This window comes from Seriola dumerili, unplaced genomic scaffold (genome assembly GCF_002260705.1).
Source record: "Seriola dumerili isolate Sdu_G_001 unplaced genomic scaffold, Sdu_1.0 BDQW01000052.1, whole genome shotgun sequence".
Taxonomy (NCBI): domain Eukaryota; kingdom Metazoa; phylum Chordata; class Actinopteri; order Carangiformes; family Carangidae; genus Seriola; species Seriola dumerili.
In genome coordinates, this window is record NW_019174307.1 from 19867553 (window position 1) to 19883777 (window position 16225).

Here is a 16225-nt window from a genome sequence, read left to right on the forward strand (position 1 = left end):
ATTTATCTATTTCATCCATTATATACTGTGTGTATATACATATATATATATACACACACACACACACACACACACATCTTTTACTCTACCCCAGGTGAAAACTTGGTTTTTACATTGAACAATTGTGTTGGATAAGATTAATGTTGGAGGTGTGACGTTTGTTGTCTGGGGTCTGTCGTACAGCTGTTACAGTGAAGAAGCTACCTCATGATTTACTTTACCCATGCCCCCCCACCTAGCTGCTGCTGCTTTATTCTGCTGTAGAGAACACAGCAGGAGTTTACAGTCTAACAGAAGGACAACTGAAAATTATTCATATGGCTTATGGAAACTATTTCCCACTGTATTTGTACCAGATGTTCCAGTTTCTCTGTAAACTACGACTGTAGTTGCTCCCTCCTGAAGAAAGATAGTTTGGAAGATTCAGAAAAACATATCATGACACAACTGTGACTTTCTAACATTTCTAACTCTGAAATAAATAAAAGTAAATTTACAGTATAATATCAACCAACTGCGGATTGACCAAGCTCCCAAAAACAGCACTTGGTTGTGAAGTTTTTTTTAGCGCAGCGGCCACAGCCTGAACCGCAGGTCACATGACGCCCTGAGACACAGTGAGACTCCTTTAATCTCTAAGTATCAGCTCCACTGAAATGAATGGGCTGCGTCAATGTACGCACTGGCTGAGAAGCCTCCATTGAAACGAATGTATGCATGTTAGCATTCCTTACTCACTTATACATTACACAAAATGTGTCGTGCATCACAGTCCTGACAAAGCTCCAGATATTGGTCATCATCACTGCCCCCCCCCCCTCCCTGTGCTACAATCAAGTCTAACTCTGGCTTGTGTTACATAACTATTATGTCATCCACAATGTTGACTTTAACAGTCATATGGGGAACCTTAAGGACTTGGCGGAGGTGTGTACAGCGCACACTTCTTCATTTATGAAAATAATGTTCGACTGAACTGGAGCAGTCCAGTGGGTTACATCACTAATTACGTAACGTGGCATTTATACTGTATCCAAAGCACTCTTTATTGGATTACTGAGGAGTCAGAAACGGAGAGTAACCATGTTGTTTAGCCCGACATGTTCCCGTGGCAGATGGGAAATAAAAACCCCTCGAGCTTGATCTAATGCATCCGAGACGCATCTTTGTCAGGGTCTTGTACTGTTGAGTCAGAACTCCCATCCTCCTGCTCAGTACCCACACCTCATAGGTGATGTACATTCTCAAACTCAATTAGCTGCACCGAGCCACTGTTGCACAAGAGCTGCAGAGGATGTGTTACATCACCTGAGAGCCAGCTCCAAGTCACTTCTTGGCCAGCACTGCAAAACACACACTTATATTTTGGCCATATCAAAAGTTTGGACACCCATGCTGGGGAACTGTAAGAAGGCCTGAGTGTAGTAAACAAGGAAGCTTATGTAAGGAGGTCAGAGGTCATGAATATAATGGCCATCCGTGACCAGTTAATGAGAAAGAAAACACACACACACACACAGTTTCAACTATACTTCACACACCTGCAAAGTTCTCTGAGGTGATGCTGTTGAATCACACACACACTTAAATTCTCACATTCTTGATCAACCTCAAGTGCAGAAAGACGCTTTTATCATAAACACGCTTATATCACAGACATGCCTTTACTCCTAACTTTCCTTTTAAAATTACATTAAATTATCATATTACATGGTTCAGTAGTAAGACGTCTCCCTGTTTTCTGACCCGCACGTTTTAATTTGCTGCTAATGCAAACTCTCTAGTGCTGACGTCATGTGTTCATTGGTTCCACTGTGAAATGGGTTGAGTTTGGGTCATTGGGGTTAAAGTGCTGCATTATATAACACCGTGTGTGTGTGTGTGTGTGTGTGTGTGTGTGTGTGTGTGTGTGTGTGTGTGTGTGTGTGTGTGTGTGTACATGCCTGTGTCACATCAAAGGTTTAGTTGGTAATAAGAGGTAATAAGTGAGACGGATGGTTTTTGTGGTGTAAATTACACACTAACTGAACAGGGCAGTGACCGTCTCTCTCTCTCTCTCTCTGTTATCCTTCTCTTTTGTTTTTGAAATTTCCAAAATAAAAGAATTTAAGCATAAATTTTGCTTTGTCGCTGCCACCCTCTACAGATGTTGCTCGCAGACAAACACACACACACATGCAGACACATGAAAGTACTGAAAACACTGACAGTCCAAACTCATGGTGTACATAGAAATTGGAACGTTTACACTGTAAAGCACAAAATAAAAAGGTCCATTTGTTAAAAAGAAAGAAACTGTCCACTGTCTGTTGCATAATGATGAAAATGGCCACAGGATTAAAACAACAAGACAGCCGAACAGCAGCCGCCGTCTATTAATAGAAAGCTTTATTCCTTCAACATGATCGACGTCGACCTGCCACCAACCATGACTCACATACGTGTCAACCATCAGAGAGGGACATGGAGTGCCAGTGTTGACAGCGGGGGAACCTCTGAAGCCTTGATGTTGGGTTGGGGGGGGTGTCAGTGGTTCTTGATGTCTTCAGTTTTACTCATAGGTCACGGTAGCGCCCCCCCGCCTCACCTGCCATTTCCTGCCCACTCATGTCTTCCCTCCATGTTCCACGGTCTGCTGCAGGCATCAACAAAGTGCATCCTAAATCTAATTCGTTATTGATCTACGCAAGGAAACTTTCACATTCTCCAAAAGGCGAGGAAAAAGTCAGAGGTGATGTGCAGGGCAACGAACCGGGAGCTGTGGAGAGCCGTTTAAATATCCGTCTCAAGGACACCTGACATGGGACTACATTTAAAAGACAATTTCAAAATAAAACTGCACTAAAAACAAGCTGATGCACTATTAAAAATCCATTAATTTTATTTTAGTTTCACAGATAAACTTAAACCCAGCTTCAGTTTTGCCAGAACACAACACACACAGAAATGTCATCGGGCAAGATGCTGCATTTCCAGTATTTACCTCACAGTCTTCACAATGACAAACTAATGAGAAAAATCATCCCACAATAATAAGATTGTATTAAAAACCACTCTGCAGTGTTTCAGCATCTGATAATCCCGTCTGAGTCACAACTATCAAACAAACTGGATCATGGTTCGATTCCTTAAACAACACACTCCTGCCAACGCAGCCCCTTGTATTGTTTTCGACTCGCAGTGACTCTCCCCTGGGTTTCCACATCTGTGTTTTCAGGGAAAATAAATATATTCAGATCATAATTCACAGGGGCATTAAGTAAGGTTAAATAAGGTGTTCTGATAAATCTCATCATGAAGTGTTACTGTCTCGGCTGATATGAATGCAGGACATCACATCCACGTGTTTGTGTGTGGTTGATGAACTCCTGACTTCACTGTGCTCCCCTTACTCTCCAGGTACGCACCGCGCTCCACATCTAAACCTGCCAAAGAGGATCCTCAAGATTCAAGATCCCTCATGAAGGAACTCGCTTGGACAAATTCTGAGGTTTCCCTCTTACTGTAGGAAAAAAAAAAGTCAAAGCTTTCAGGCATTTTTTGTTCACGGGGAACACGGACGGGAGTGTCGGTGGTGATGACAAAGCAGTAGATGAAAGTTTGGCCTAATCCCCCTTCTTTTAATGTTAGCGAAGGTCAGACTCGTGCCCTCCCGCCCACCTTCACTGGTGCACACATGAAAGGGACGCAGCTATAAAAATAAATAAATAAAAAAAAAGGACACACACCGGCATGTGGAAAACAGCAGGGGAGCCACTCTGAGGTTTCCCCGCGCTGCAGATGAGAGACCGACGTGTGACTGTGGGTGTGTCCTTGCGTGTGCATGTCTGCACATTTACCTGTTAATGCAACGATTCGATGACCTGTTTTAAAAAAAGGCAGAGATCTATTACATGTGTGCTTCATTGTTTGAGAGTCATCATCTGTGCGGCTGACAAGTGTGCGTATCATCGGTACAGAGAGGACGGGGAAGAAGTGTTCAAAAGGGAACTGGAGGCAGGAATCCCTATTGGATTCCTGCCTTTGTAGATGAGAGGGAAAGTCTGCAGGGTCATTTTTAGCCACAGACTAACATCTTATGTTGGAAGCTTTTATCCAAGGTGCCTCACAGCAGCGTGTCTGTGTGTGTGCATGTGTGAGTGTGAGTGTGTGTGTGTAGTTTAAGCACAGTTCAACTCTGAGGGCAACATGCAGGAACAAGGGTGAAGAGGGCAGGAAGAGGGCTTTATTTGTAGTGTACACTTTGCTTGTGTGCAGTATTTACTCTGCCACCGTTTTGGAGAATTTTAATTGCTTGTCTTAGTTGATTGTGAATTAATTGCCGTTGCCTCTGGTTTTCTGGACTCGCTCTTAATGAAATGTTACATTAGTTCCTGCAGAGAAATGAAGTCATGAGAAGTGTCGGCTAATCATCATCAGTTGACTTTGATAATCAGCAGTCACATTGAAACAGGTCATCTTATAGAGGGCGTGCATTGACGTCACCTTTTTGCATTCCATGTGAGCGAGCAATGGAGGGAACATGGAGTGCACACACAGACACACAAATGTGCATACATGGACACACACACATGGACGGGAACACAGATTTTCAGGACACTCTTCTTCATTTGTTTTCCTAACAGGTGTTTTTTTATCTCGCCACGTCTCGTTTCCTTCAGCCGTCCGCGTCGTGGTTATGTAACTGAACTTTGTTGGAGGTCTTAAATTCTTCTGAGCTGCAATTTGTGGTATTTACATGTAAAAATGTCAAACAAAAAGCAGACATGTTTTTCTTCAGCCGGCTCTGCTCGGCTCCTCCCGTAAACTACTGCGCAATTATATTTTGTGGGTTTCAGCTTGGAAGAAACAATGCTATAACACGCTGGGTTCTTTTACAGCAGCTACTTCCATTACAAGACAGGACTGTAAAATTGGATGCAAGCTGGCACAGAGATCTTCCTCTGTTAGTGCCATTACTATGTGATACAATATTTTGCATGTTAACTTAATCCACATCAGATGCAGGGTCCCGTGGGGCTCCAAGGGAGAGTTTACTCATGCCTGCTTTTCACTGCAACACAACTGTTGCACCAGAGCTGCAGAAGAAGTGTGTCAGAAAAACAATATTTGGGATAATCAACAAGGTTCCTTAGCAGGGAGTTACATGCTTTTTCGGAGTGGGTCAACAGTACAAGCGTAGGGAGGAAAACACGAGTAATAGCTGTTTTGACTGAAATTCGTGAGCGGCATTGATCATATCAGACGTGATCTCATTGCACAGAAAGCTGGCTGAGGAATCTCACCGAGAAGCCAAGCTCCCCTTATCATCCCTCTGAAAAACAAAAGCAAACGTTCCTGTTGCCAGGAGGACAGTTGGGGGCTTGAGAGTGCACCTGTACAGCCGGCAACACGCCTTCAGGCAGAAGAACAGGAAAACAAACATAAAGAAACACTCCAGCCACCTCTGGGCTCAACATTCATCCATCCGTTAATCAACACAGAAGACTCATGCAGACATGGGGAAAATGTGCCTCAAACAGAGAGGCCCAGCAAGGCAGCAAGGCAAACCAGTACGAGCAACAGACCCAAGAAGTGGGTTAGTGGCTGCAGCAGTGGTTCAGGAAGAGTCTGTCTTTCTTTGTTTTGGATTCCTGAATTGAATTATGAATCGATGCCGACTGTAACTGCTGTCCTCTACAAACCTTTTAGAGCCAACTTCAGGAAACACAAGCAGTAACAGTCCGATACTGAAAACATACAGGTGTGGTGCAGAAGTAGATAAGAGCACAGAGTGGGCTGACACAGTACTGCTGGAGCTGCACCGTGAGTGAGGCTGAAGGTTCAGCTGCTGACCTACTCTACAAACCCAGCACATAATAAGAAACAGAGGAATGTTTGTATCTCGCAGTTTATCAAAAGCACATGGTACTCATGCACAGTGCAGTTGTCTTTGGTTGGAGTTGCCTCAGAGGGAACTGAACACCACCACCCCCTCCCTGCCCCAGTGTGATTCACTGTGCTTTCTGCTGGAACCAGCACAGAATGGGAAGCAGAGCAGGAACCAGGGCTGATGCAGCTGTGTGAGATCCCACAGCGGTTCTCTCTGAGGGTCAGTGTGAAGTCGAGAGAATCAGACACTGATCGGCCTCTCCAGAATAATGGAGTCTGGAGAAGCCGTGATTTCGAATTCACTTTTTGTAGTGTTATTCTGAAGTAATCTTCACCTTTATCTTGGCTAAGAAATTATATTTGTTGGTTGGTGGTTAAATCTTCATGTATATAATGTTAACCTATACCACCACAATCCCAATGACGGATGGTGCTGAACAATGTCCATTAAATGTAAATGACCATATATATGAAGATTCTACATTATTTTCAAAGTTCCCATATTGTATAAAGGTAGATTTCCATGTGATGTTTGATTATAGATCAGGTATAGGTTCTATATTAATACTGTGAAAGTATCAAAGCGCTCAGTCCACAGAGAAATGCACACAGCCTGTATTCAGACACTGAGCCTTAAAACGAGCCGTCAGGACTTCTGTAACTTAGTGATGTCACAACAAAGCAGTCCCCGCTTTCAGACATGCCCTAAGCCCCGCCCACCTGGACCCACCATTCAACCTGCATTTTCCTAGGATGAAAATGATGTCTTCCCATCATCTGCTTCACTGATTAAAGCTTAAATTAAAGATTAAATTAACTACTAATCTCCTCTCTGAAATAAGAAGCTCACTATGTCGTCAGGCACGTCTGTTATGTTCCAGTAATTAAAAAAAATGTTATGGAGCAGGTTAAGTCAGAATCATGTACCTTAACGAGATTTCGGCTGTGCACCTGCCCTCAGATGCTGAGCCATCAATCCATAGTGAGCACGTGACCAAGAAAGCTAACACGCCCTACTTCTGCCAGTGTTCTCGTACATTGTAACCTTTCCAGGTAAAAACACCCGCCAGGTATGTTGAGCTATAAATACCAGCAGCTACTGTTCCCCTCCCCTGCGTACAATATCCTCCAGGTCACGGAGTACGCAGAGAGATTCACCTCTAAACGTTACAGACTGCCAGCAGAGAAACGGTTCAGAAGACGTCTCGACATTTCTGGTTCAGTTTGTTCCTCTCAGAGGATTCCTGTTGTCATCCGATGGCAGCAACATCAATCCTGTTTTATAGCTGGTTGTTACATGCCATGAACTCCAACATGTCTGCTGGCTTTTCTTTTTCTTCAGCCACACACAGTTTGTTAGACCTGAGGCGCATATATCAGTACATGAAAATGTTTTTTTTTTTTTTAATGGTTTGTTGCAGGTGACCTAAAGGTTAGACTCTCACATATCTAGACACATTTTGGACCTTGGCTAAGTCCACCACTCTGGTCCTACAGCTGAGGATACCTACGTAATACAGCAGTTATTTCAGCCAAAAAAAAAAAAAAGAAGCTGACAAACTTATTTCTGAAGCAAAAAAATAAATAAAAAATGATCGGGCTGGGTTGCATTTAGTCTGTAAATCCTCACAGTCTGTCATTTCCACTAATCAAGAAGTGATTTATTACAGAAAACGAAAGGTGATCCAAGATATTTCACATCCTTTCTCCAAAATAAGTTAAATCAGATGTTTGTCACTTGTATCAAGTTACAACTACACAGAAAGCTCAGACTGTCTTACCAGACCTACATAGTAAGTTCCAGTTGTTTCTGTCTGAAACACCTCACTCCTCGTGGTTAGTGGCGGCATTACAAAGGTCTATGAGGTTCTTAAACCCATAAGTTACAGGCCTTTAAATGGGCTGTAATGAGGTCTGTGACCTGTTGTGACTGTTAGCGAAGGGGTTGGATGGTTGTTCTGGTTGCTTATTTCTCTCTTATGGTGACAGTGCTGCAACGTGTACTATGTGCCTTTTACTTAGTTGATCATTTCCTTGACATTCCTTTGTGCTATTTCTATGTCAGCCGTCTTTAAAGAAAACTGTCAGGGCCATTAAAAAAATCTACACTACTGCAACCATTACAATTGTATTCATGTTTGTATTAAAGCAATTGTTAAAAGGGGCTAGCACAGATCGCCCCACTTTAAGGTAATTAGCGCCGCACCTGGCAAAGCAATCAATCAATGGGCCTCCAGCATTTGAACAAGGAAGAAGGTGCAAACTACTCAACTATCAGATTACATATCGAATGTTCATGTTTTCTAATCATAAACACACATTATACAGTCAAACAGTTACTGACATTGGTAGTAAATCTACATCAGAATGTAAAGAAAAGAAAGACTTGTACAATGGCAACCTCATTAAAGTTATTACAGGCCACCAGGGTGTAAAGTTTTAAGGGTTTATATCCTGAAACGAGGTCACCGTCTGTGTGACTCATCTCCACACTGATGCATTTTAAATCGTCAATTTTACATCCAAAGTCCATGAAAAGTCTCGCCACTAGTGAGGTGACACCGTTTCATCTAATGCCGCTTCAGTGTTCACTAAAACCTCCCTTTTCTAAACCTAACATTTTCCTGATGCTAGGAGCAAGATTTTATTTTATTTTGAAACAGGAAATGACAGCAGATTTATTATTCTAGTCTGTAGAAAGGTGATACATGACATCAGATTTTCGGCTCCAGTTTGCTACCTCACACTCTTCTCTAGTGAAATATTGCTTGGCCAGTTACAGGTCATTGCACCTTGAGGGGGACAGGAAGTATTGCAGTGTCTGTGACTTATCTTACAAATGCCAGACTAAAATCACCAGTTTTTTTTTTGTTATTTTTTTTTTTTTAACAACTCTTTAAAAACATATGGGAAAAGAAAGGAAAATAAAGTTCCTGCCTGCAGCTGCTCTGACACACACACACCCCCTTCCTGTCACTCCACACTGAATCCATCTGATGAAGCAGAAACACCATAAATATATAGTCTTGTAAAGAAAGTTGTCAACTGTGAGTTTATAGGGTTTTTTTTCTTTTTCCTGAGACACTCCCATTACGCAACAAACCTGTAGCTGGATTACATCACCTGAACCGCTGAGAGAAAATCAGAACAGTGGAGCCACACCAGTAAATAACATGTATATCTTTGTGTCATGTACTGGTTGAAAATATGAGGAGAGCAAGATACACTATTGTATAAATCTGAAGGCTTTTGATGAGTCAAACTATATTTCTGTTGGTTTTGACATCTCAGAATGCCTTTTGTAAATATATGAGTCAACCCTGATGGCTGATGTTCTGTTTCTTGTTGAAAAGCTTATAAATTAAGGTTAGAGAAGCAATTACAAAGCCACAGTTGGTTCTCATGTTAGTAAATTTCACTCTCAAAGTTTCCTTGCAGTAAATATCCATATCTGGTTCACACTCACAAGTCAAGGGGCTTAAAACAAACCTTCCTGTGATGCCTCATAAACTGCAAGAGGTGGGGGCCCCCCACATTGTTCCTTCAAAAGTTCCTACAAAAATTATTTCATGAACCTCAATGATGATTGTGCAATCCAAGCAAGCCTCTCTAGCACTTGCAGCCAAACATTGTTCAAACAAAGACATGTATTTTAAATTCTAGTAGATTTAAAAAGGTTTTTTAAATGCCACTCACTGCAGCCAATGTTGGAACAGCCAGACAAGTAACGTATGTCATGAAGTCATGCTTATGGTGAAGGCAAACCGGTGAAACGGCACTAATGCTAATGCCGGGAGAGGCGGCTAGCTTGCACACTGTGGGCCATGCGCCCAGCCAGCTAGCTAGCTACTGGGGGAGGCGGCTAGCCCCCCCCCCCGCTCAAATTAGGATCACTTTCTCATTTTAAATATATATGTGAGAACAAACCAAGGATATGTACTACTTAACAACATATATACGAAAATATATTGAAGTGAACTCACTCAACGCACTCAGGAAGCAGCTGAACTGAAGGGCAAAGAGAGAATGAGCTCAGGTCACAGATCAAAGAACAATCACGGCACCTGTGTGAGCTGCCCAGTTAGCACACCTGTTGTCCCGCTGCTCCTCGGTCCAGCGGTCATGTGACCCCACGTCCAACAGTATACGTTATTATTTAAATAAAACATTTTTAAAAAATGCCCAAAGTAACAGATTAAGTAACCTTAATGAAATTAATAAGTTGATGAATAGCTACGTACATGAATTGCAAGACTCTATAATAATTTCAGTGGTCATTGAAAACACAGTGAAAAACTGTGGAAGAATTTTACTTCCTGCACGGACCGACTGGATCATTGCCCCACCAATAGGAGAAGGCGGCCGTGGAGTTGGACACGCCTCCTCTCTGCTCTGACCAATCCCGTCACGGAGTCCGCGCAGCCTTATTAGCATACAGATGCGTAGTTAACACACTTTAAAATCCAGGTGACTGCGGTCAGTTTAAAATGTTTTATCACGCAGAAAATCAGAGCAAGAATAAGCAGCAGTGATGACACAATTACGGAAGATTTCCTGACTTCGTATGCGCACATATACATGCCCTAACAGAAGTTGATCTGCAATAATGGCATAATTAGAATTAGAAGAGAATAATTAGTAAATGAAATAGATTAAATGTAACAGTACAAACACTAGAAGGTCCTGACTCCTGATGATTCCCCACAGGTGGTTACAGTATACATTTAATAAAAAGCATGATGGATTTTCTCATGTTTACCAAATGCAGTTTCCAACGGTACCTTCCATGATCCATAAATGTTCTTGTCTTTCTGATCTATAGTCACAGAAAAAACTATTTTATTTCGAGTGTTTGCATTAGTTTTTATTTTTGCGATTAATAACTTTTCACGTTAAAATATTTTTCTCAGCCACACTTGCATTCATGCTTCACCATCAGTAGCTCCTTCATCAGCTGCTTGGCTACCAGCTCATTAGTAACATCCAGTCATATTCATACAGATATATGAAGAAATATTAATATTAGTCTGCTGATATGACAGCAGTGTTTTCTGCCCCACCTCCTCCTTCAGTGTTAAAGATTTAAGTACTGATGACGTCAGTAACACTTGTTCATGTGTGTGTTTATTTTAGTTTTTTTTGTCACTGATCTTTTGTTGATGCTTGGATACTTTAAGAACTTCCTTGAACACCAGAGTCTTTGCTATAAATGTTAAATTCCTTAACATAAGTGTCTCTGCATAAACTAAAGCATACTGTTAATCTCCCCCCTGTATCTGCAGATATAGTCCAGAGACAACAAAACATATCCAGTAGATACACTTAAGAACAAATCCACAGTTGATCTGCAAAGTAATTTCACAAGAGCAACATTTATTAAAATCAATAACATTTTGTTCTCGTGAGCATTGGACATCAGATGTACACAATATACAAATACAAGTGCATTTTGTAGCAAATATACTTTCTATAGAGACAGCAGCAGCAGCAGAATTGGCATGTACAAAAATACACATGATTTTTCTCACACAACACAACATACCAAAGGAACAAGATAATATATTTATATATATTTATATATTTCTGTATCATAAATATGCAGAGCTATACACGTTGAACACAATTCACTGTAATGGAGATAAGACTTATAATATTAATAATACAGGATAAAGTACATTTTGAGACCATTTAAAATGGCAACACCTAACGTGACAATGGCCTTATTCCAGTGTGTGATCCTGTGGAAAAGTTAAATTCATAATAACACTGTGATAATACTCATGAAAACTGCTCTCACATTGTGCTAAGAATATATTATCTACAGGTATGTATTTACATACTTTGCAGTACATGAATGCACAGTGAAATAAGGTCATTTATCGTTGTGTCACCTAAGAAATCAGCACTGCAATGACATGAGCACTGGAACAAATATATCATATTATTATGGACAAACGTACAACAGCTAGAGAAACTGTTTTTCAATGGTGCATTCAACTCAACACACACACACACACACACACACACACACACTCACACACCCTCACACACCCTCACACACCCTCACACAACAGGCTGTGTCCTTGACATTCTCGTGAGCCTGAAAGGGTTTCATGGCGAGGATAATGAAGTGCTATAAAAGCAAGAATAACGCCGTTTTCTCCCTCAGTGGCACAAGTTTTCCAACATTCCCGCTCAGGACAGGCTGTCAATGATCACATCATATTCAGCAGCACTCTTGACTTTATTTCACACACACACACATACACACACACACACATGCACGTACACACACGCATGCACACATCGACAGTTTTTAAGTCTTCCTCCCTTGCTCCCCTCCCTCCCAGGTCACAGAGATATAAACCAGAGCTCCAGAGGACAACGCTGTGTGCTGTGTGTCTGGAAACTCGGCTCATATGAATAAATACCGACCCTACTGATTCACTGATTCAGATGTATAAACACTTCACTTAAGAGTAATAGTTCACTTAACAGATGCAATTGCAAAAGGTACAACTGCCATTAAAATAGTCTGTACAGTGGGGGCATCTGTCCTCTCCTCCTCTGGCACCGCAGCAAACATCACAGGTGTTATGGATAGCGCTGATAGCATGTCCATAGTATTTGCATTAAGTCAAGACCATCATCAGTCAGACCATATTGTTGTCATTACTGCAGCAGAGAGCAGCAATCAGATGTACCGTTACAGTAAACTGCAACACCTTTTTGTATTGGGCTAACTGCTGCTGCCAGAAGGAAAGAGGTGTACATGGAGGAATATAATCACATCAATAATGACAACAGCTGTTTACAAGTGAACACATCAGGTCACATCACATCACATCAGTCTTTCATACACAGTTTGCCTGTACCATGTTCTTATTTACACGTACGACTCCTCTGCAAAAAAAAGCTGTTCGAAGTCGTCCACTCGTGGGTCGCTGCACCGCCTGCTCTGCCACTCCCTCTTCCCCTGCACAATAGCTAGTGCCACCTCCTGACTCCTCCGCAAGCAAGCGTCTGCATCCTCCTGATCCTGCGAGGAAAAGTAGTCCCTCACAGCACGGGTGGCGGAGGGAGACAGGCAGAAGCGTGGTTCAGCGTGGTTGGGCTCCACGTCTGACACTCTCAGGCCGCCGTCTTGGGTCTGACCCTTTGAAATACGAAGTCTGTTCAGGGTGAGGCTGGAGGTGGGGTTAGAGTTCGCATTGACCTTGGTAGGTTCAGATGCTCTGCGAGGGAGGGGAAGAGTCCTTCTCCCTCTGTGTAACTCCATGGCCGGAGTCAGAGAGTGAGACTTTTGCCTCTGCAGGACCAGAGTGGTGGCGCTCTGTCCATAGAAAACACCCTGTGGGGGCTGCACACACTCATGTCCAGCCAGCCTGTGTGTCACATCACTTCCTGCGGGTGGTTTTGGGTTGTTAGGGCAGGCTGGGGGTTTGTGGGTACAGGTCAGGTCGTGGAGCTGCCTCAGCTCTCTGACCGTCAGGGGTTTCTCTGTCCCCTTGTAGAAAGGGGAGCGGCTGCGCTGCAGCTGCAGCAGAGCCTGCTGGTAGGACGGAGGGCTGCTGGATCTCCGCTGGCAGTTTTGATTCATTACCACGGCCTCGGGGGCGCCGACAGAGCAGCCGTTACTGCTTGGGTTGGTTTTCCCGTTTACCACAGGTGAGTCCTCTTCTGCGTGTCCATTATCAGCCTGCTTTAGAGACAGGCGGCGGTCCTTCTTCAGCCACATGTTAGGATGGAGGCCATGGGGGTGGGAGGTGGTATAGCTGGTCCGCGGAGGCTGGGTGGGCTGTGGAAAATGAGGCGTTGCTTCCTTCTGAGGGGGGGAGCCTCTGGGTGACACCTGGGGTCGCCCAGGAAAGTTAGGGGAGAGAGAAGTAGGTTCAGCCAATGGAATCACCCCATTGGTGGCATAGTCAGTAGAATACTGTGAGAAGGCGGAGTCTAAAGAACTGAGGGAGGAGCCCGTGGGTGAGGTTGCCGGTGACGACAGACTGGAACAGCTGGCATCCAGTCGCAACGGAGGCGGAGGAGTGTGCTTCACCTTCCTCCACCCACCGTTCTGGACTTTGACTCCTCCCTTCTCGCACCCATCCTCTCCCTCCTCCTTCAGCTGCAGCCCGTTCAGCCCCTGCTCCAGAAACACCTCGTCCTCCTCCCCCTCCCCTTCCATGGCAGCATCATAGCTGGCCTTCCGTACAGGCAGCCGATGGTTATCGGCATGAACCGTCACTGTGCCTGAAGGCGGCGTGCTTGCCAGGGCCAAGGCGGGCTCTGAACTCCTCCTCAGCCTCCTGGGACCCTGCGACGGGCCGTTGGCCTGGCGGGTGCGAGGCTGTCGAACCGCAGGGCTGAACCTCCTGGGTCTGGCCAGCGGGGGGAGTTGAAGCTGGAGGTCGGTCTCGGGGTCGGGATCAGGGTCGCAGTCGCTGAGGGTTATGACAGAGTCACGGCTGCGGCTGTCAGGCTTGTCCTTGTCACGAAGCGGCAGCTGCTCCTGGTAGGGAGACTCAGGGTCATCGTTGAGCTCATTCTCCAGGCTGTCATAGGACGAGTCGTTCATCTGGAAGGACGACACATCTGCAATAAAAGAAAGAGGAGGAAAAGAATTTTATTACTTGATTTAGATTAAAGTGTTAATCAAGATAATATAATACAAAAATAAACACAATAATTTAGCAAACAAAACATAAAAAGACTTTCCTTCCCAGTTTTATATGTAATATGTAATGGTAAAGCAGCCCTTCAATTATAAATCAAATTAATAAATTAATTATTAAGTGTCTTTCCACCCACTAGCTACCAAAACTAGCAGTCCAAGTGTAACACTTCACACAAACTTAATTTATCAACACAGCAACCTACAGCAAAATGCAGCTACATCTCTGCACTGGTAGAAACTTCATCCACAAAGCTGAAAAAGTGAGCGCAGTCTGACAGAAACTAGGATCAAATCTTGACCCCTGATCTGAGTGAACAAAGTCACAGTTCACCGCTGGAGACGAAGAGAACAGAGGACAAAGCGGCGTCCCGCTGTGTGCTCCCTGACCTCGGTGGTTATTTATAGAGCGAGGAAGGAGAAGAAAGTTGGCGGTATTTATGAATGAGGAGATTCAATGCCGTGTTAATCAGCATCTGTGACCCCGGCAATCACTGAAATTACAGCAGGTCGATCTGCTGACCCCAATCAACAGGCCTGAAAGAGCCTCGGCCATTCAGTAGCGCACACACACACACACACACATACACACACACACACACACACACACACACACACACACACACACACACACACACACACACACACACACACACACACACACACACACACACACACACACGCACGCTGAGCTAGTCAATCTCAAACCACCTTGTAAGACATTTTTTTGGGTGCAACACACTGAAGCATTGTCGGTAAACTTTCAGAAACACAAATCAAGGATCTGTTCTTCACCCACACACACTTTAAATAAGACTTTGACCTTTACTGTGACCTTCATAATTACTGTGAGAGCTACAAGAAGATATTCTGTGGGCACATCTTTGCTTTACAGACTTAGCTGTGCTCTTTCATTGCATTTCTTATGACTGAAAACCGAAAGAAAACAATTTGATTAAGAACTGCATTTTAAACATTGTTCAATTGTTCTGTTTTATGTACAATCAAACATTTCCAACTTAAAAGACTTATAATTCAAACCTCTGCATTAAATTGTCAGTTTGATTTAAAAAAAAAAAGAAGAAAAAAATCATGTGATTAATCAGGTAAGAAATATTTTGGAAAGAGTCTTTGCTGCTTTTTTGGACACAGTATTCCCGTCATGTTACTGACTCAGCCCTTCGCAACCCTTCATCTCCACAAGTTTATATAACAGAGCTGAATTAGAAATGTCATTGTTGGGATTACGAGCCGATATAAATGATGTGACAGAGTCCGTGCATGTCATTTCAGTGGTTTACTGAAAGAACAGAACTGGGAACTCTGAGTAAAAGCCAAATCCACAGACTTGGCCTCCAGCTCCAGGACAACTCTATCAAACTCTGCCTCTGTCCGCATTCTGTTCATTTTCTTACTTATTTATGCCACATGATTCATACTTCAGTTGATTCTCTCCCCTCTCCTCTCTATTCTCCTCTGCTCTGCCGGTTCTCAGTTACCTGATCCGTGGTCACTGCTGCTGCTCTTCTGGCTGAAGCTCCTGAACAGCGTGGTGACGTCTTCTCCCAGGACGCCGCTGCAGTTCTCTATGAGGAAGCGGACCAGCTCACACACCTGCAGGGAGAAGCACCACCTGGTTATAGCGTGAACTCTCTTGACTTCGCTTTTTTGCTGCTGACAATTCAT

General features: G+C 43.5%; 1 protein-coding gene across 1 annotated transcript in view; it reads right to left on the reverse strand.

Annotated features, from left to right (window-relative positions):
* Positions 1–11224: 11224 nt before the first annotated feature.
* LOC111218826 (rho GTPase-activating protein 20-like) overlaps positions 11225–16225 on the reverse strand; it is a 33452-nt gene continuing 28451 nt past the window's right edge. Inside the window, exons 14-15 of the mRNA XM_022741301.1 lie at positions 16039–16153; positions 11225–14460 (exon numbers count right to left, since the gene is read on the reverse strand). Of these exons, the coding sequence (XP_022597022.1) occupies positions 12758–14460; positions 16039–16153 (1818 nt within the window). The 3' untranslated portion in view covers positions 11225–12757. The remainder of the gene's footprint in view (positions 14461–16038; positions 16154–16225) is intronic.